Genomic DNA, 16,937 nt, shown 5'->3' on the forward strand with positions numbered 1-16,937 from the left:
AGACTGACGAAATACACTGCTGAGGGGAGCAGTGGGCATGACAGGAGAGGTTTGTTGCGCCATGTGGGACCCTCGCTGGTGGCTGGGGATACAACTGGTGCTGCAGAGGCTGCGGGCAGCTTCACAGCCCAGTGCTCAACCGCTGCACCACCAGGGGAGGCCCTTGACTAGCCAATTTTAATAAACAAATAAATGTGGCAAGAAAGGTTTTCCAGAAAATGGTTACTGAATTAGAATTCTTTTTGATGCCCAAGGAAATGAGATGCCATGCTTATCTATGTTAGAAGGTATGCTAAATATTTTCAACAAAAGAATTCTTGTAAATTTATTTAAAAGAAATGACCATGGTGGGTTGTTCAGAGAGATAGGCCAAAGTCCAGGGAAGGTTTCAAAATGAGATATGGAATCAGAAGTTTTAAAAACCATAGAAATGAACAACTCATCCTGGGGAAAAGAAAGGTGAACTAATTGCTTCATTGATGATGTGATTGATCTTGCAAAGCCCACTTGTTTTTAATTGCTTAGCTAATGCCGAATACACACACACAAAATACTAAACATACATACTTATATAGAAAGAAAAAGGAAATGTCATGACAGTTCTTGAGACAAATTACTAATATTAAAATGTTTTAAATTAATGGTAATGAATTACCTCTTAAGAGAATAAAACTAGGTAAGATCAGGAGCAGTAGAGCAGCTTCAGATCATTTTAGAGAGTTGAAATATACTGGCGACAAAAAAAGGAAGGAATATTTTTGTTACATAAACTTTGGACTAAAATTAAAGAGGCTATAGCTAGACTTATGAGCTTGCAGCTGGTAAATTAGGGACAAGGCCCTGCAGAGTGTAGGAGGCATTGTTCAGTATTTGATCTGAACTTTGAAAGAAACAGTCACCCAAGAATTTTAAGTGAGACAAGTAACATAAGCTTCATTTATATTAAAATCAAAACACAATGCATGAGAAATGGATTTTGGAGCAGCAAAAGTGGAGGCAAATAGACCAATAAAAATCTGTGGTGGCTACAGTGTCTTCTTAGACCATTGGAGAGGTTACAGTGCTAGAAATAAATATTTTGCATTAGAGAACAATATGGAAGTTAAAACCCAGAAAACAAGAGTTTTAGCAAAAAGAAAGTAATTGACAGATTTTAGGAATGACTCTTGATATGCACAACTAGGTGAATGTTATCATTCATTAAGAAAGGAGGCATGAAAAAAAGGAAAATATTATAATGAAAGAAACAGGAGAAACTTTATAAATGTTGAGTTCACAGTGAATACATGGGGATAAAGTCCTATATTGGGGAAATTAGAGTTGCTTTCTTAGACAGTAAGGAAATTTGTTGTTTCATTTGTAGAAAAAGTTAGGAACATGGGCCTCCCCTGGTGGCGCAGTTGCAGCCTCTGCAGCGCAGTAGGATCCCCCGCCCGCTGGGGAGGGTCCCACATGGCGCGCAGACCTCTCCTGCTGCTCCCGCTGCTCCCCTCAGCAGTGTATTTCAACGGACTGCCTGTTTTGTTCTCTGTTCTGGCTCTGGTGAATTCTCTCACCCGCCCGCACCTCTGACTGTACCCAGTGCTTGTATAAATAAATAAATCTTTAAAAAAATTTAAAAAAATGTTAGGAACATGATATTTGGGCATTATATTGTTTTCAAAATTCTGTTCCTTGGATCTCTGTTCCAGCTTATTTTCAATTACCTGTCAGCAGAAAGCTAATTGGGGATTGTAAAAACATGTATACATACCACATTTATACATGCCTCTGGTATAATGAATATTCCCTGATCAAATCAGTTACCCTTGATATGAATAACTTACTTTTATGATTCCTTCAAATGAAGATCTTCCTAGAATTATTTTTATAAACTTACTTCTATTAATTGCCTCATAATACATAACTAAATTCTCTTCATAACTAATCCTTATCCTTTTCCTAGCACTAGCTGCCTCTTTCTAAAGGCAGGGACAATTTCAGCTGTCTTAATCTTGTTTGTCAAAAAGATTATGATTTTATAATACAGGAACTGTAATAAAGGTTTAACTCTGAAACACAGGCTAGAAGAGATGAAGTTTCCATATCTGAGACCCTGGAGATCAGAGCAAGGGGAAGAATCAATGATCAGGGAACATTCCATATGGGACAGAAAATGCCACAAAACAAGGAAACCAACAGTTACTTCAGTCCTGTCTAAAGCAGGACTGAAGAGTTACCCTCTAAGGGTGGCCTATTTCATTTCGGTAAAGACTCTGGCAAGGCCATTACATGCCATGTTAACTTATTTGGAGACAGTCAGATGTAAAGAGTCCTGATAGGACACTTCTGCACTGCCTTCTCCCCATCATCAACCTCTTTGATCTGAAATATCACTTCCACTTTGTGAAATCTATTCTAGTTCATTAAGCTTGCTTCTGGGTTATTGTAATAGGCACATGATGTTCCTTTCCATCATTTGTTACTCTAGAGTTGAAATCAAGACATAAAAGGAAGCTCTTCCAAATACTGTATTATCTTTTCACAAAACAAAACACAGCACAAACCCTGTTAATGATAGTTTGTATTATTTTAAACCACATAGGCTATTTAGAGAGAGGACTTGGAATGAATTATTGGTAAAATAATGCATACAGATAAAGAGGCACTACTTTTGCATTCTATTTCAGACCTCTGTTGAGAAAATTAATATGGTGTTTCCACAATAATAGGAATTGTGGATAATGGTTGAGAAGATGTTGGTAATAGTAAAAGCATCAGTGGCTATTTCATTCCACAGTTCTGCTGATGTGGACACAGACAGATAGCAGCTGATGTATAATTGTAATATTTTAAAGCTTACTTCAACTAACATACTGTCAGGCTACATGAGTTCTATTTAGCTGAAAGGGTAGTTTTACATTGGGAAAAATCTGTTTTTATTTTCTGATTTTAATTAATGGGTATTTTATATATATTTTCAAACTGACATTTTCCAAAATTGTTATAGATTAGAATTCTAACTGATAAAAATGTTTATGTTATGACAGCTCAACATATTTAATAGGAAGAGCCCCAGACTTAAGTTTAAAATTCCTCATGAATCAGTTAAAATCTGTATAAATGATATAATAAAAATAACTTCCACTGAATTGTAGTTATTTTTCATCCCTACCTTTGTCTTTCTTCAGAGTCTGGCATGCACTCAATGGTCATTACTGTGGATATTTTGGACAGCGGAGAATGTTTGACCTATCACAGTCAAGTGATTTAATTTTGCCTTGTGATGTTAAAGAATATTCCATAGAAATAAAGGAAGAAAACAAGTTCACAGAGAAGAAGCAAAAATATGAATATCCTCTCATATTTGACCAGCAAAAGTAAGACCATTGGGTTTTCTCTAAGTGGGTAGACAAAAATTAAACTATTGTGACCCTGGGCTGGACGTGGAAAATTCAAAGTTTAAAAAGTTCAGAAGTTTTCAGTCACATTGCAAACCAGTGAGGAGAAAAAATATGTAAACCAAAAGCTACAGTTTCATATAATAGCACTGGTAGGAACATCTAACTCACAAGGTTAATAATTTAAAAAAGCACTATGTAAAACTATTAGTCTTTTGAGGCTTGGAGTCCAGGGAGCAAATCCAAAGGATACTTGATAAGAGATAAACCAAGAAAAGTCTGCAGGGCCCAAAGCACAATGAGGATTTTTTTATGAGCCAACATAAGGATTTTAACTTTATAGAAATCACTGTGACAGAATACATATAAGAGGAAAAGCAGGTAATATAGTTATTTTTGGACAGGTTTGAGCATGAGATGCTTGTAGAACATCCAAGTGTATGTATTTACTGAAAACTGATATAGAGCTATTTGGATTTCCCAAAAGAAGTCAGAGTTCTACCTGACAAACTCTTATTCACACTCTTAGTTTTAAGACGTGACACTGGATATTCACTTATAGTCTTAATTTTTGCAAATCTTATTTAGAATTTTTAAATGTATTTTTTACATCATTTTTCATTTTTGTACAATGTATGCATTTTCATCTTGGTTACAGTCCCCGTAAAATTCCCAGCACCCATAAGAGTTTGTCAAGTAGAGAAAGAGAGAAGGGGATATCCCTTGCAGAAGGGACAGAATTAGATAGACAGAAGCAAAGACACAGTGAGGTATGTACTAATAACAAGTCTGGGAACTGAAAAAAATAGACAGTTTGAAAGGCTCATATGAAATCATGAGCAAAGCATCCAGAATCGATAAAGGCAGAAACAGTGATGCCTCAAAAAAAAAAAAAAAAAAAAAGCCAGAGCTATAGATAAATATTTTGGAATCATCAGCAAAGTAGTAATTTTCACTGTGGATAAGTCACTCAGGTCCTGTGTATAGAGTGAGAAATACAGAAAACAAAGAAAAAAATTGAGAAATTATAACTTCTAAAGAGAAGGCCAAGGAGGAGGAACCAGTGAAAAGTGTTGAGAAGGAATAGTCAAGATTTTGAAAGGATTCACCTTTCACACCCCACCCCTCACCCACACACACATCTCTGGCCTGTACCCCAGCTCTTATATGCATAAATAAACAAACAAATAAATAAATAAATCTTTAAAAAAAAGATGTTGAAAGGAAAACCAACAACAGATATTATGATGGAAATCAAAGAAAGAGCATTGAAAGAAAATTGGAAGAGAGGATATATTTGTAAAACCTGGTGGTGTAAGTACATAGGGCAACAGAATAGTAAACTTTGAATATGGCAAGTTTGTTGAAATCTGAAAGACAACTAATGACTCTGAAAAGAGTAATGCAGTAATGAATGAAAATAATGTAAAAAATAATTTAAAAAATAAATAAAATGTAACATTCATCAAGATTTGACAAAATTCATCAAGAAAATATTATCCCAGTTCTTAGCTCAGTGCTTAGTGCACAATTGACACTCAACAGGTCTTATTCTGAATAAAGAATATTTGGCACTCTTCTCAATAGAGATTATTCAGATTAATGGAGAATATTATAAGCCAAGGCAATGTAAATGATTCAGAAGTATAAAAGAGCATGATATGTTTAGGATCGCTAAAATAAAGTATCATATATGTGTTAACATTCTAAGTAAATAATTGTGTCTTGTCTGTAACTAACTGGCCTTCTATAGAAGGCCTTCTATAGAAGTACAATTAGGACATACAATTTATTACCTTCTAAAAATGTTATTAATGCTTAGTTAATGACTTTTAAATTATATGTCTAAGTGAGTTTTTACTATATTGGAAGCTGTCTATTATCAGTTGAAAATTAAGCGTTTGTTTTGTGAAACCAGAGGTTTACTTAGCTCTACTATACAAGTTTCTTTTTTCCTAATGACTATTAATGAATTTAATTACATGAAATGTTTAGACTTAGTAAAAATTTCTGTGGCTTCTCTGGAAGGAAATCTGGAAACCCAAGTAGAATAATAATGAAGTACAAAGGTAGCATCATTAGGACTGATGTCATAGGATTCAGAGAATATTGGGTCTTAGAGAAAGAATGACATAGTGGATACTTTGGTATCTATTTGGTAGGCAGAGAATAAAAACTGTGTACATGTGCTTAACAGTTTTTCCTGTATCTTTATATGCAGATGGAATAAAATGAGTTCAATGTCTTTGCTTTTCAAACGTGCACCGGCTAAGCCTTTTGAAGTGCAACATGACTTTAAGTTTTTCAAGTCTCTTTCTTCTCCCAAGGTAGTTTTATTTTTATTTATTTTTTAAGACCTAAAATATCTTTTCCATGGGGAGCTCTGATTTTTTACCAGCAAGCTTGTTTTACCCATTCATTTTCAATTATGTAATATTTATTCACTTCTGGAAATTTCTTTTGACATTGTTATCAATAATATCACTATAGTGATACTTACATTGAATATCCACTTACCATATAAATTATCTCCTTTGATCCTCTTAAAGCATCAACAAGAAAACATATCTTGCCTAAAATCATATAGCTAATGATTGCCAATGGCAGGATTTGAACCCATGTATTTTGTCATTAACAGAGTGTGTGCTTTAATTCATTAAACATTCCTTCTGCTTTGCAGAATCGAAGACATGCCTTGGAAGGTTTCATGACTGAAAACAGAGAAGCAGGAATTGTCTTTGGTTCTCTGCCTATATATAGGGTGAGTTGGGGAAAGCTAGGATTAGGATTATAGAATAACAAGCAATCTGTTACCTCATTCCCGACACTGGGCTCTCAAGCAAAGCTAGAGAAAATAAAATTAACCAAGCAAATTGATGCTTCCATAAACATGTTCTGTCCATTCCCAGAAAAGTCTTCAGTTCTGTTTGTCTGTGACCTCCATAACTTGACTCTGCCACTGCAAGAAACTATTTTGAACTTTACTCTGATTCTTCATATTTTGTAAGATAAAATCAAATGATTTTAGCCTGGCATACAAACTCTTCATGATTTGGCCTGTACCTGAACCAAATTCTTATCCATACTTCAAATCTTCACTCCAGGTAATGTCTCCTAAATAATCATTTAATAAACCAAGAATAATAAACCAAAGGCCAAATATTTCAAGTTAATCTTATTATTTCTTAAAATAGTGCTTCTCCACCCATGAACATCTTCATTGTAATAGATATCAAACACTTAGCATACAGATCATGCTAAGGGTGAAATACGGAAATTAATAAAGGATAGCCAAAAAGGGTGGTATATGCTAAAGCAGTTGGTGTTTCTCACTTCCTGTCCCCCATCCCTGAATTCATACAATTGAAGTGATCATTTTAATTACTAGCTTTATTATGACTTTAGGTACCTAGCCCTCCTAGTCTAAGATACCTTCCACTAATTGGTTCAGAAACACAAAAGGACTCTACTGATGCCATTCAAACAAAGAAGAAGGGAGGTCATGTTCAACATGAAAAGGTAAATTAGTTCTTAGAACTACATAGTGTATTCCATTTCTGTTTGGATTTATAATTTTTTGTTCCCAGAAACATCTTGACCTTAACATTAGGTCGATGCTGAATCTTTTAGTGAATATTCCAGGATGCATGTGGTTTAGTTCAAAGAGATGGAAATCATAAATTTGTTGGACAGAGAAGAAAGGTAAGTAGGCTATCTGAGACTAAACAGATGAAACTTTCCAGAGTTAATTTAAGAATTATTCTTTAAAACTAGGTAATGTTACACATATCTGAGGCAGCATGGTCATTTTTTTTTAATTTTTACTCTTATTTTTAATTTATTTTATTATATTGTTGCTAATTTTTGGACAGTGTTTGATTTCCTCGCTCAGGTGTAATGCCCATAGTTCTCCCAACACTATAGCACCTGTGATCCATCACCACATTCCCTTGTGCTCTTTTTCTCTCCTGTTTTGACCCCTCTCCTATCCCCTCCCCTACTATATGCTTCAGATCTATTGTCAGCTTGCAAGTTTTGTTTTTTAACCTGACCCTTTGTTTGGTTTCTCTATAGTCTTCATGCAAGTGAACCCATCTGATATTTATCTTTTTTCTTTCTCACTTATTTTGCTGAGCATAATTCCTTCCAGCTCCATCCATGTTGCCATAAATGGCATGAGTTTATCGTTTTGGATTGCTGAGTAGTATTCCATTGTGTATATATACAACATCTTCTTGATGCAGTCATCTGTTTTGGGACATTGAGGTTATTTTCATACCTTAGCTATTGTAAATAGTGCTGCAATAAACAGAGGTGTGCAGATTTCCTTTTGGATTAGTGTTTTTGTGTCCTTTGCAGTGAAATTCTAGGAGTGAAATCTCTGGATCATATGGTAGATCATTTTTAGTATTTTGAGGATCCTCCACAAAGCTTTCCAAAGTGACTAGACCAGTTTTTATCACCACCAACAGATTAATAGGGTTCCTTTTTCACCACATCCTCACAAGCACTTGTTATTTCTTGTTTTGGGTTTTTTTGCTTGTTTGTTTTTGATATAAGCCATTATTTTTGTTTTTAAGATTTATTTATGCATACAAGACTTGGGGTACAGGCCAGAGAAGTGGAGGGTGAGAGGATTCACCAGAGACAGAGTGGGGAGCAGAACAGGCAGAATGACCAAAATACACTGCTGAGGGGAGCAGCGGGCAAGTCAGGAGAGGTCTGCTGTGCCATGTGGGTAGCTCCCTGACCAGGGATCAAACTCGTGCTGCAGTGGCTGCAAACAGCTTCTGAGGTTGAGTTTTAACCCCTTGCGCCACCAGGGAGGCCCCAATATAGGCCATTCTTGCAGGTGTGAGGTGTTATCACATTGTGGTTTTGATTTGTAGTTCCCTGTTATTAATTGATACTCTGCATATTTTCATTTCCCTTTTGGTTATCTGCATTTCTTCTTTTGGAAAAGTGTCTTTTAGCTCCTCTCCCCAGGTTTTAATTGGGTCTTTTGTTTTGATTTTGTTGTGTAAATTCTTTGTACACCTTTCATATCACTCCCTAATCAGATTTATGGTGTGCAAATATTTATCTGGCTGTGACATCTCTTACCCCATGGATCACCAGGATTGACTCGGCTGATGCAGCTCTCTTCAGGTGTCCCCTTCCTCCCTCACTGCTGAATGTGCATCCCTCCCAAAGCTGTGCATTTGGCCAAAGAGGATGACCTCCCCCAAATAGAACTGGACTTTAGTTAGGGTATAGGAGTAGCTGCGTTCCCTGCTAGAACCTCCAAACAAGCTCTTAAGGTCCTTCTTTGCTTTTAATTTTATTGTACATATGGGATGGAGCCACAATATCAGCAAAGTTTCTAGATCATCATAAAAGTCAAGGTGAATTTTCCTACATATTAATAGGAATACCGAAGATGGTGATTGACTATTTTCATATTGTTTATATTATTCCCTTGATTTTCACAATAATTACCAACAAATGCTATTCCTGTCTTACCACTGGTGGGGGGGGGGGAAGTAAGCATAAAGGAAAGATAGTGACTTGCCAAAGATCAAGTAAGAATTAAGTGATAAGCTGAGGTCTACTTGTGACTCCAAATTTCATGCTAATTCTGTTACACCAGGTAGTGTAAAAATCACTCTTCTGCTATTTCTAAAAGCTTGGGTGGGCCTAATTTAACTGTGTCCATTCAGTTAGACATTAAAATTAATCAAACATTAACAAAAGATCTGATAGAGTAATTTTTATGTCTCCTTTCCATAGAATTAGACTAAAAACAGAAAGCAGGATGGTTCATATTATCTGTGTTTAATTAACAGATAACAAACAGAACTACAACACAACAAAAAGTTGCTTTAATTAATATAGTAAACCATAATTTTTTAGTTTGTGCACTTAATGAGAATATGAATGATTCCTATTAATTATAACCCCCCCAGTTATTCAAACAAGAATTTTTGGCAATAGAAAAATGTCTTAGGGGCATCCCTGGTGGTGCAAGGGATTAAGTCACAGCACTATTGATACCGGAGTTGTCAGGCCTAGTCTGGAACAGATCCCAGGAACAGATCCCAGGCTGCAGGGGCAATGCTGAGCCCCAGCCACTAGACCCCCACGGGTTGGTGTCTCACGAAGCCACAGCAGGAACTTCGCAGACGCTCAGGCAAGCAAGCGAGAAGAGGCAGGTTTGTTTATAGAAAGAAAAAGTTTATTGAAGAGAAAAAGAGCAGAAATAAAGTGGGACTCCCAGGCCAGGGAACCAGGCCTGGGAGGGGCAAGGAAGCCAAAGTGGAGTCATGTCCCAGGGAATATATACCTTTTTTCCCTCATTATTCTAAAGCTCCACCAGTCTCTTTGTGATTGGTTAGTTCTCGTCTGTCTCACTTAATTTGCTACTGAGTGGGGGATCTTCACATTCCTTATCTAACAGCTTTCTCTTTCCCCATTTGTTGCATCTTTATCTTTATGGCCCAGTTTTCTGGATGAACATCCCTGCATTGAAGTTAAACAGCTGCCCTTCTAAATTGTCCATAAATTAAACTACTCTCCAATCTCCGCCTCCATTTCTCCAATCTCCGCCTCCCTTTACCACCTGAAGGAAACCAGGACCAGCTTTAACAATGTTGTCCTTGGTCCTGAGATGTTTGTTTTTCCTAGTGGAATTGGTTACATCCCCTTGGTTGTCCTTATCTCCGAAGCCTCCCTAAATTCCTCAGAGGTCCCCTCCTGCACTGTCCCTGAAACTGCCTAATTTCTAGCTTGCCCTGTGTCTCACTATGACTCTATCCACAGCCACTGAAGCACGAGTTCGATCCTGGCCAGGGAGGTGACCCACATGGCGCAGCAGACCTCTCCTGACTTGCCCACTGCTCCCCTCAGCAGTGTGTTTCAGTCAATCTGCCTGTTCTGTTCCCCACTCTGTCTCTTGTGAGTCCTCTCACACACACCCCCACCTCTGGGCTGTACCCCAGCTCTTGTATGCATAAATAAATAAATCTTTAAAAAAATAGAAAATGTCTTAGAGAAATGTGTATGGTGAATGGTTTTTCAGGCTTTTCTGCCCTCCCACCATTAGGACTGCCCTGCCTGATAGGGTACCTACAGTTGTTACATTGTTATAAGCTGACTTGTTTGCTTCTGTGGGCCATGGGAGGAGTATTGAGAGATAGTCACCAGGGGAAGCAGAGAAGCAAGAGAAAAGCAGGAGAGAAAAGGGGAGCAAGAAGCCAGAGAAGCCCCAAGTGAAGACTTGCTGGGGGCTTGGAGGCCTCCTGGCCTCCTGGTCCCCCTGGCCCCCCTGCCTGCCATGTACCTGGTTGTTGCTCTATATGTAACAGCTAAATAAAAGCCTGAGAAACCCACCGAAGGCTCCAAGACTCTCCTTTACCCTGTCTGCCTATCCTGCCACCACAAATGTCATTTGTTTTTAAGTAGTGGATGAAACCCAGTGGTATAAATAATCTAAAACTAATAAATAATCAAAAAACTATTTGAGGTTTTATAATTCATATAATTTATGCCCCAATCTTTCATACTATTTGTTTTATCTCATCTGGTATTAAATTAAATATACTTTACATTCTCTAGGTAAAAACCAAGTGACAAGGGAATGTTGGCCAAATGTATCCTAAGCACCAAGAGGAAGGCAATACAGAATTAAAATTTAGTCATTGTTTTTCTACCTAATGAATAAGCTACAGGCAGATAATCAGAAATTAATTCTACTATGACTAATTTTATCAGAAAGTGTGAAAAATGATAAATTACTTGTCCAAATACAAAGGAATTTTTTTTTTTTTTTTTTTTTATTTTTTTTTTTTTTTTTTTTTTTTTTTATAGAGGCATGCTTTCTTTATTTGTTTGCTGGTTTGTTTGTTTGTTTTGTTTACACATGCACTGGGTACAGTCAGAAGCGTGGGAGGGTGAGAGAATTCACCAGAGCCAGAGCGGGGAGCAGAGCAGACAGAAGGACCGAAGTACACTGCTGAGGGGAGCAGCGGGCGGCAGGAGAGGTCTGCGCGCCATGTGGGACCCTCCTCCAGTGGCCTGGGAGCAGCCGGGGATCGAACCGGCGCCGCAGAGGCCGCGGGCAGCTTTGCAACCCAGCGCTCAACCGCTGCGCCACCGGGGAGGCCCTACAAAGGAATTTTTAACATATCTATTGTTTTAGTAAGTGGTTAATTTCCTCTTAGTCTGTCTGAAAGATCTTTACTCACATAAGAAATGCAAAGGAAGGAGATGTTGTAAGGTCGGTGCCTCTGGCACAAGGAGGAGCTCTGAAACTGCAGAGAGAAATTCCACCTTTACCTCAGCTCCTGGAACCAGAGGCCTCCACCTGACTCAAACAGGACCTGATAGCGATCAACAAAAAAAACTGCCAACAAATAAAAAAACAGCTTTGGTTCCTGTACCCAGTTTCCCACTTAACCTTTCCTCACCCTATTAAAAGGACATCTCTCCCCCACAAGGGGCTCAACTTCTCTGAATCCCGTGGGGGTAGGTGAACCTTGCCTGGGGGTGCAAATGAAGTTCCTGTCTGTCAGAAACTTGGCCTGGCTCTTCTCTTTACCACGCCAATCCTTTCATCTGTTTCTATTTGCTTACAGAAAAGAGACCACACAACCATGATTAAAATTCCCTTTTTGGTTTTTAAGTGTAGTCTGGAAGTTAAAGTTATTTTCTAAAATAAAAATAGGGCCTTTTCATAATAGTTTACATTTAGCAAGATGACAATAAAGTCTGGAAACTGTATGGATTAAAGTACCCCTTTGTTGATTGCAATTTTAGGAATCCAAACAGCCTCAGTGTGAAAATAGTGGCTGAAACTGAATAAATCAATGCACATCAAATGCCTTTTTTCATAAAAAGAAGTTCCAGGAAGGTGAAAATTGTATATAAGCTATATCTAAATGATATTGTCATGATATTAGTTAACATTTATTTACATTCATCTATTTTTTTAAGGGAACACTGATTTGCAACTGTGATTTGTGTTTTAGGGTGTAGCATCTTCCCCTTCAGTTGTCATTACTACACCACCCCCACCACCAAGGCACCCATTGTCCTCCAACATAGTTCATTGAGCTCCCTTTCTACCTTGTTTTTGCCCCTCCTACTTCCTATTTGTTCTCACTCTGCCTACTTTTCCTTTCTGGTAGTCTCAGTTCTACAAATGGATTAATAGGGTTTGTTATAGATTTGGCTTTATCTGACCTTTTGTTTTATTTTTCTATATTCCACATTCAAGAGATACCATCCTGTATTTGTCCTTCTTTTGACTTATTTCACATATCATAATCCGCTCCAGTTTCATCCATGTTGTTGCAAATGACAAGCGTTTCTTTTTTTAACAGCTTAGTAGTATTTCACTGTATACATATATCCAAATCTTCCTGACCCATTCATCTCTTTTGGGACACTTAAGGTGTTTCCATAGATTGGTTATTGTAAATAGTGTTGCAATGATACAGGAGTGCATATCTCCCTTCAAATTTCTGGTTTTGACTTCTTCAGGTAGATGCATAGGAGAGGAATTGCTGAGTCATATGGTAAATCCATTTTTGGTATTGCTATTTTGAGATATATTGTTTCCATTGGAGCTGGACCAGTCTACATACCTTCCCACCAACAGTGAAAGAGCATTCTTTTTCCTCCATGTTGTCCCCAACACTTTTTGTTTCTGGTCTTTTTGACATGGCTCATTTTCACAGGTGTGAGGTGACATTTCCTGGTGGTTTTAACTTGTATTTTCCTAACAATAAGTGATGACAAGAATTTTTACATGTGCTTATTGATTATTTGTATGCCTTCTTTGGAGAAATGTCTACTTAGTTCTGTTCATTTGTTGATTGAATTATTTGTTTTCTTTTTCTTGAGTTTCATGAGTTCTTTATAGATCTTGGATATTGTCCCTTTGTTGGATGTATGATGTGCAAATGACTTTGTGAACTCATCTAACAGTAAGGAAAAGACAAGAAAATACAAACAATTAGGACTATATCAAACTAACAATTTATGTACAGTGAAAGAAACTGTCACTAAAAGCAAAAAAACATTCTACCAATGGGAGAAAATATTTGCATAATGTATATACAACAAGGTTAACATTTATTTATTTAAAAATGTGATTTATTTATTTATGCATAGAAGAACTGGGATGTAGGCCAGAGATGCAGGGGTGGGAGGGGTGAGAAGATTCACCAGAGACAGTGGAGAGCAGAACAGATAGATTTACTGAAATGCACTGCTAAGGAGAGCAGCAGATAAGATGGGAGAGGTCTGCTGCACCATATGTGGATTAGTACTCATGCAACAGAGGTGATAGCACTGAGACTTAACCCCTATGTCACCAGGAAGGCCCAACATTTTCTTTATAATTAATGTTCCAGGTCAGACACCAAACATTTGATATGCTTTTACTTAAATGTTCACAACACTTTCATGTAGTCACAATTATCATTTTCATTTTACTGTTGAGAAAATGAACACAGAGAGAAAGATAGTTTGTCTAAGATTGCAAACAGAGTAAGCAATAGAACTGGAATTTAAACCCAACAATCCAGAATCTGGACACTTCAGTGCAATGCAATGTAACTCAGAGGCATGTGAGCTGTTGGGCCTCTCCTGCTTAGAATAACCATGAACATTTACAATATTAAGTAATGAAGAACCTTCTTCCTCATCACCACTCCTGCCACTACTTGAACTGATTTTATAAATATTCATTTATTTTTTTAATTGTATTATATTTTATTGAGGTGATGTTTTATATCACTTTATTTTATTTTAATCCATGCATAAATAAATTCATACCTCTTGAGATGTACATTATGACACAACACCTACCACCAAAAAATCCATAATTTTCCACCATTGTCCATTGGGTCCAGAATCTCTTTTGCTCCCCATTCTGACCATCCTTTCTGGTAGCCTCCATTCTGCAGCCATATTTCTAGAGTTAATTTAATTTTGTCTGCTCCTTCATTTTATTTTTTCATATTTCACATATGAATGAAATCATTCAGTATTTGTCTTCTCAGAAATCTGACTTATTTCACTTATCATAATTGTCTCCTGTTTCGTCCATATTGTTGTAAAGGGCAAGATTCTTATTTTTTTTTTTTTTTTGTAATTGGGAAATACTCCATTGTGTATATATTTACTGAAATTCCTTAATCCATTCTTTTGTTATTGGGTATTTAGGTGATTCCCACAGTTTGGCCATTGTAAATAGTGCTTCTATGAACATAGGAGTGCATATATTCCTTTGAATTTGTTTTTTTTTTTAATCATTAAAATAGATAACCCAGAAGTGAAATTGCTGAATCAGGCATTATATTTATTCTTAACAAATGAATCTCCATATTCTTTTACAGAGGTGCTAGAGCAGTCTCCATTTCCACCAACAGTGTAAGAGAGTACCCTTTTCTCAACACCCTTGCTAAAAATCTTTCTGGTATTTTTTGATGTGGGTCAATCTCATGGAAGTGAATTGATATCTTTTAATTTCAATTTGCATTTCCCTGATAATAAGTGATGATGTCCAGGCTTCAAGCTATACTGCAAAGCTGTAGTAATCAAAAGAGTATGGCATTGGAATCAAAACTGACACATGGAATGATGGAATTAATTAAGTGTCCAGAAATAAACCTCTGCTTATATTAAGAGTCAATTTATGACAAAGGAATTAAAAGTATACAATGGAGAATGTAAAGTTTCTTTAACAAAGGGTGTTAGGAAAACTGTATAGCCACATATAAAAGAATGAAACAATACCACTACCTCACACTGGATTCAAAAATTAGCACACAATGGATTAAGAATTTGATGTAAGACCTGAGACCATAAATTAAAATAGAAGAAAATATAGATAAGATACTCCTTAATATTGGCTTCAGTGATTGTTCTGAAGGCCTTGACTCAAACATTAAGAGAAATAAAAGCAAAAGTTAACAAAAATGAGTATCTCATAATAAATATTCATTTATCTTTATTGACTCTATCCACTAGGATGTAAGATCTATAAAGGCAGGAGCTTTGATTTATTCATCGCTGAAATTCCAGTGTTTAGAGCAGACAGTTTTATGAAAGTGAAGAAGAGGCAAAACTAACTAAAGTATTGTTTTGGCAAAAAAATAAGCTATAAGGTAAAGCTATGTAATAAAACAAGGGAATAAAGAGCACAAAATTGAAAATAGATGTTATGCCTGATGTCAGATGTCAGATGAAAAGAATTGGGACCAGGGAATGACAAAGCAAGAACCTAAAAGCTGAGGGTTTTATATCACTTTGTAAAACAGAACAGGGGAGTCCACTGATGTTCATTGTAATTCTTTCACAGTATAAGAATATTATACTTCATTTAATATTAATAGTTAACATTAATAGCAATATTTAATGCTTTCTTAATGAAGAATTTTCATAAACCCTACATTTCTTTACAAATAGCTGCTCCTAGAGGACAGGCAAAGACCCTGAAGAGGATGTAGTGTGTGACTCACTTAGGTTTAATCGAATATAAGTTACTTTTTTATCTTTCCTCTGAAAACTCCCTCAAAATATTGTGGGAAAACATGCAGCAAGTACTTCACAAATATGCAATAATGTTTATTGTACTTTCCCCAAAGTCCCAGCCTCTTCCTGAAATAATGGATGAGTAAGAAGAACAAGAACTAGAAGGAAATGGAAGAGAAGTGGACAGAATAGAAGGAGGGAGACATGAAGAGTGCAACTTGGGAAGTTGCCTCAGTTGATTAGCACATTGATCTACGGAACCAACCACCATGTCTCAGAGAGAAAGAGGAGCAGTCATGTGACCTATGAGTGTTCAAGCCTAATTTGACCATGGATTCGCACTATCATTTCTCTATTTTATAGCTCCCTACATCTTCTCTGACCTTTTTCTTCTTCTTCTTATGCCCATACAATACCATACAATCAAATCAATGTGTGCAATAAATATTGAATGAATATTATTGACAAAATTAGACACTAAGGCTTCTGCTTTTCTGTCATTCCCTGCTGGAGTTCCACTTCCCGTATTAAACACATTTTTAGGTGAAGAGAGGAAAGTAGTTAAGTAAATAATTGTACTTTCTCTCCAAGAGGATTAAAATCTCTACAAAACTTAGTGGGGCAACTTGACTCTAGAAAATTACGTTTATCACATAATGATAGTTACTAACCGAAATGTTCTTTATTTCAGCGGAAGAAAAATATTAAGAAGAATTTAGTCCCACAAATAAACTTGGCTTCTTCCTTCTTTCCAACCATACCAAAGTGAAGAAAGAAAATCCAGAAGTGGCTGCAGTGGCCTGAGCTGCACATAAAATAGAAAGTCTAAATGATATTCCACTCTTTATTTCAGAATAAAAGTAAGGGTCTGCTGGTCACTGTAACCTTCACTCCATTCTTTGTGTCTGCTGTTGAGGCCTTCCATTGTATTGCTTAATTCATTAATTCTAATTGTAACAATCTGATATTTGCAATCTTTTTGTCTTCCTGTTTTACATTATTCATTGTTTTCCTTAATTCAGCAACTATTATTATAAT

The 16,937-nt window shown here is 36.6% G+C and overlaps 1 protein-coding gene across 1 annotated transcript in view; it reads left to right on the forward strand.

Moving 5' to 3' along the window:
• The window catches only part of WDR64 (WD repeat domain 64), a gene marked incomplete at both ends in the record, with an annotated part of 151,618 nt that extends 134,950 nt beyond the window's left edge, over positions 1-16,668 (forward strand). Inside the window, 5 exons of the mRNA XM_084253145.1 lie at positions 3,171-3,359; positions 5,602-5,707; positions 6,061-6,141; positions 6,786-6,899; positions 16,591-16,668. Coding sequence (XP_084109271.1) covers positions 3,171-3,359; positions 5,602-5,707; positions 6,061-6,141; positions 6,786-6,899; positions 16,591-16,668 — 568 coding nt within the window. The remainder of the gene's footprint in view (positions 1-3,170; positions 3,360-5,601; positions 5,708-6,060; positions 6,142-6,785; positions 6,900-16,590) is intronic.
• Between the last annotated feature and the right edge of the window lie 269 nt (positions 16,669-16,937).

This window comes from Talpa europaea (genome assembly GCF_964194135.1).
Source record: "Talpa europaea genome assembly, chromosome: 14".
NCBI classification, from domain to species: domain Eukaryota; kingdom Metazoa; phylum Chordata; class Mammalia; order Eulipotyphla; family Talpidae; genus Talpa; species Talpa europaea.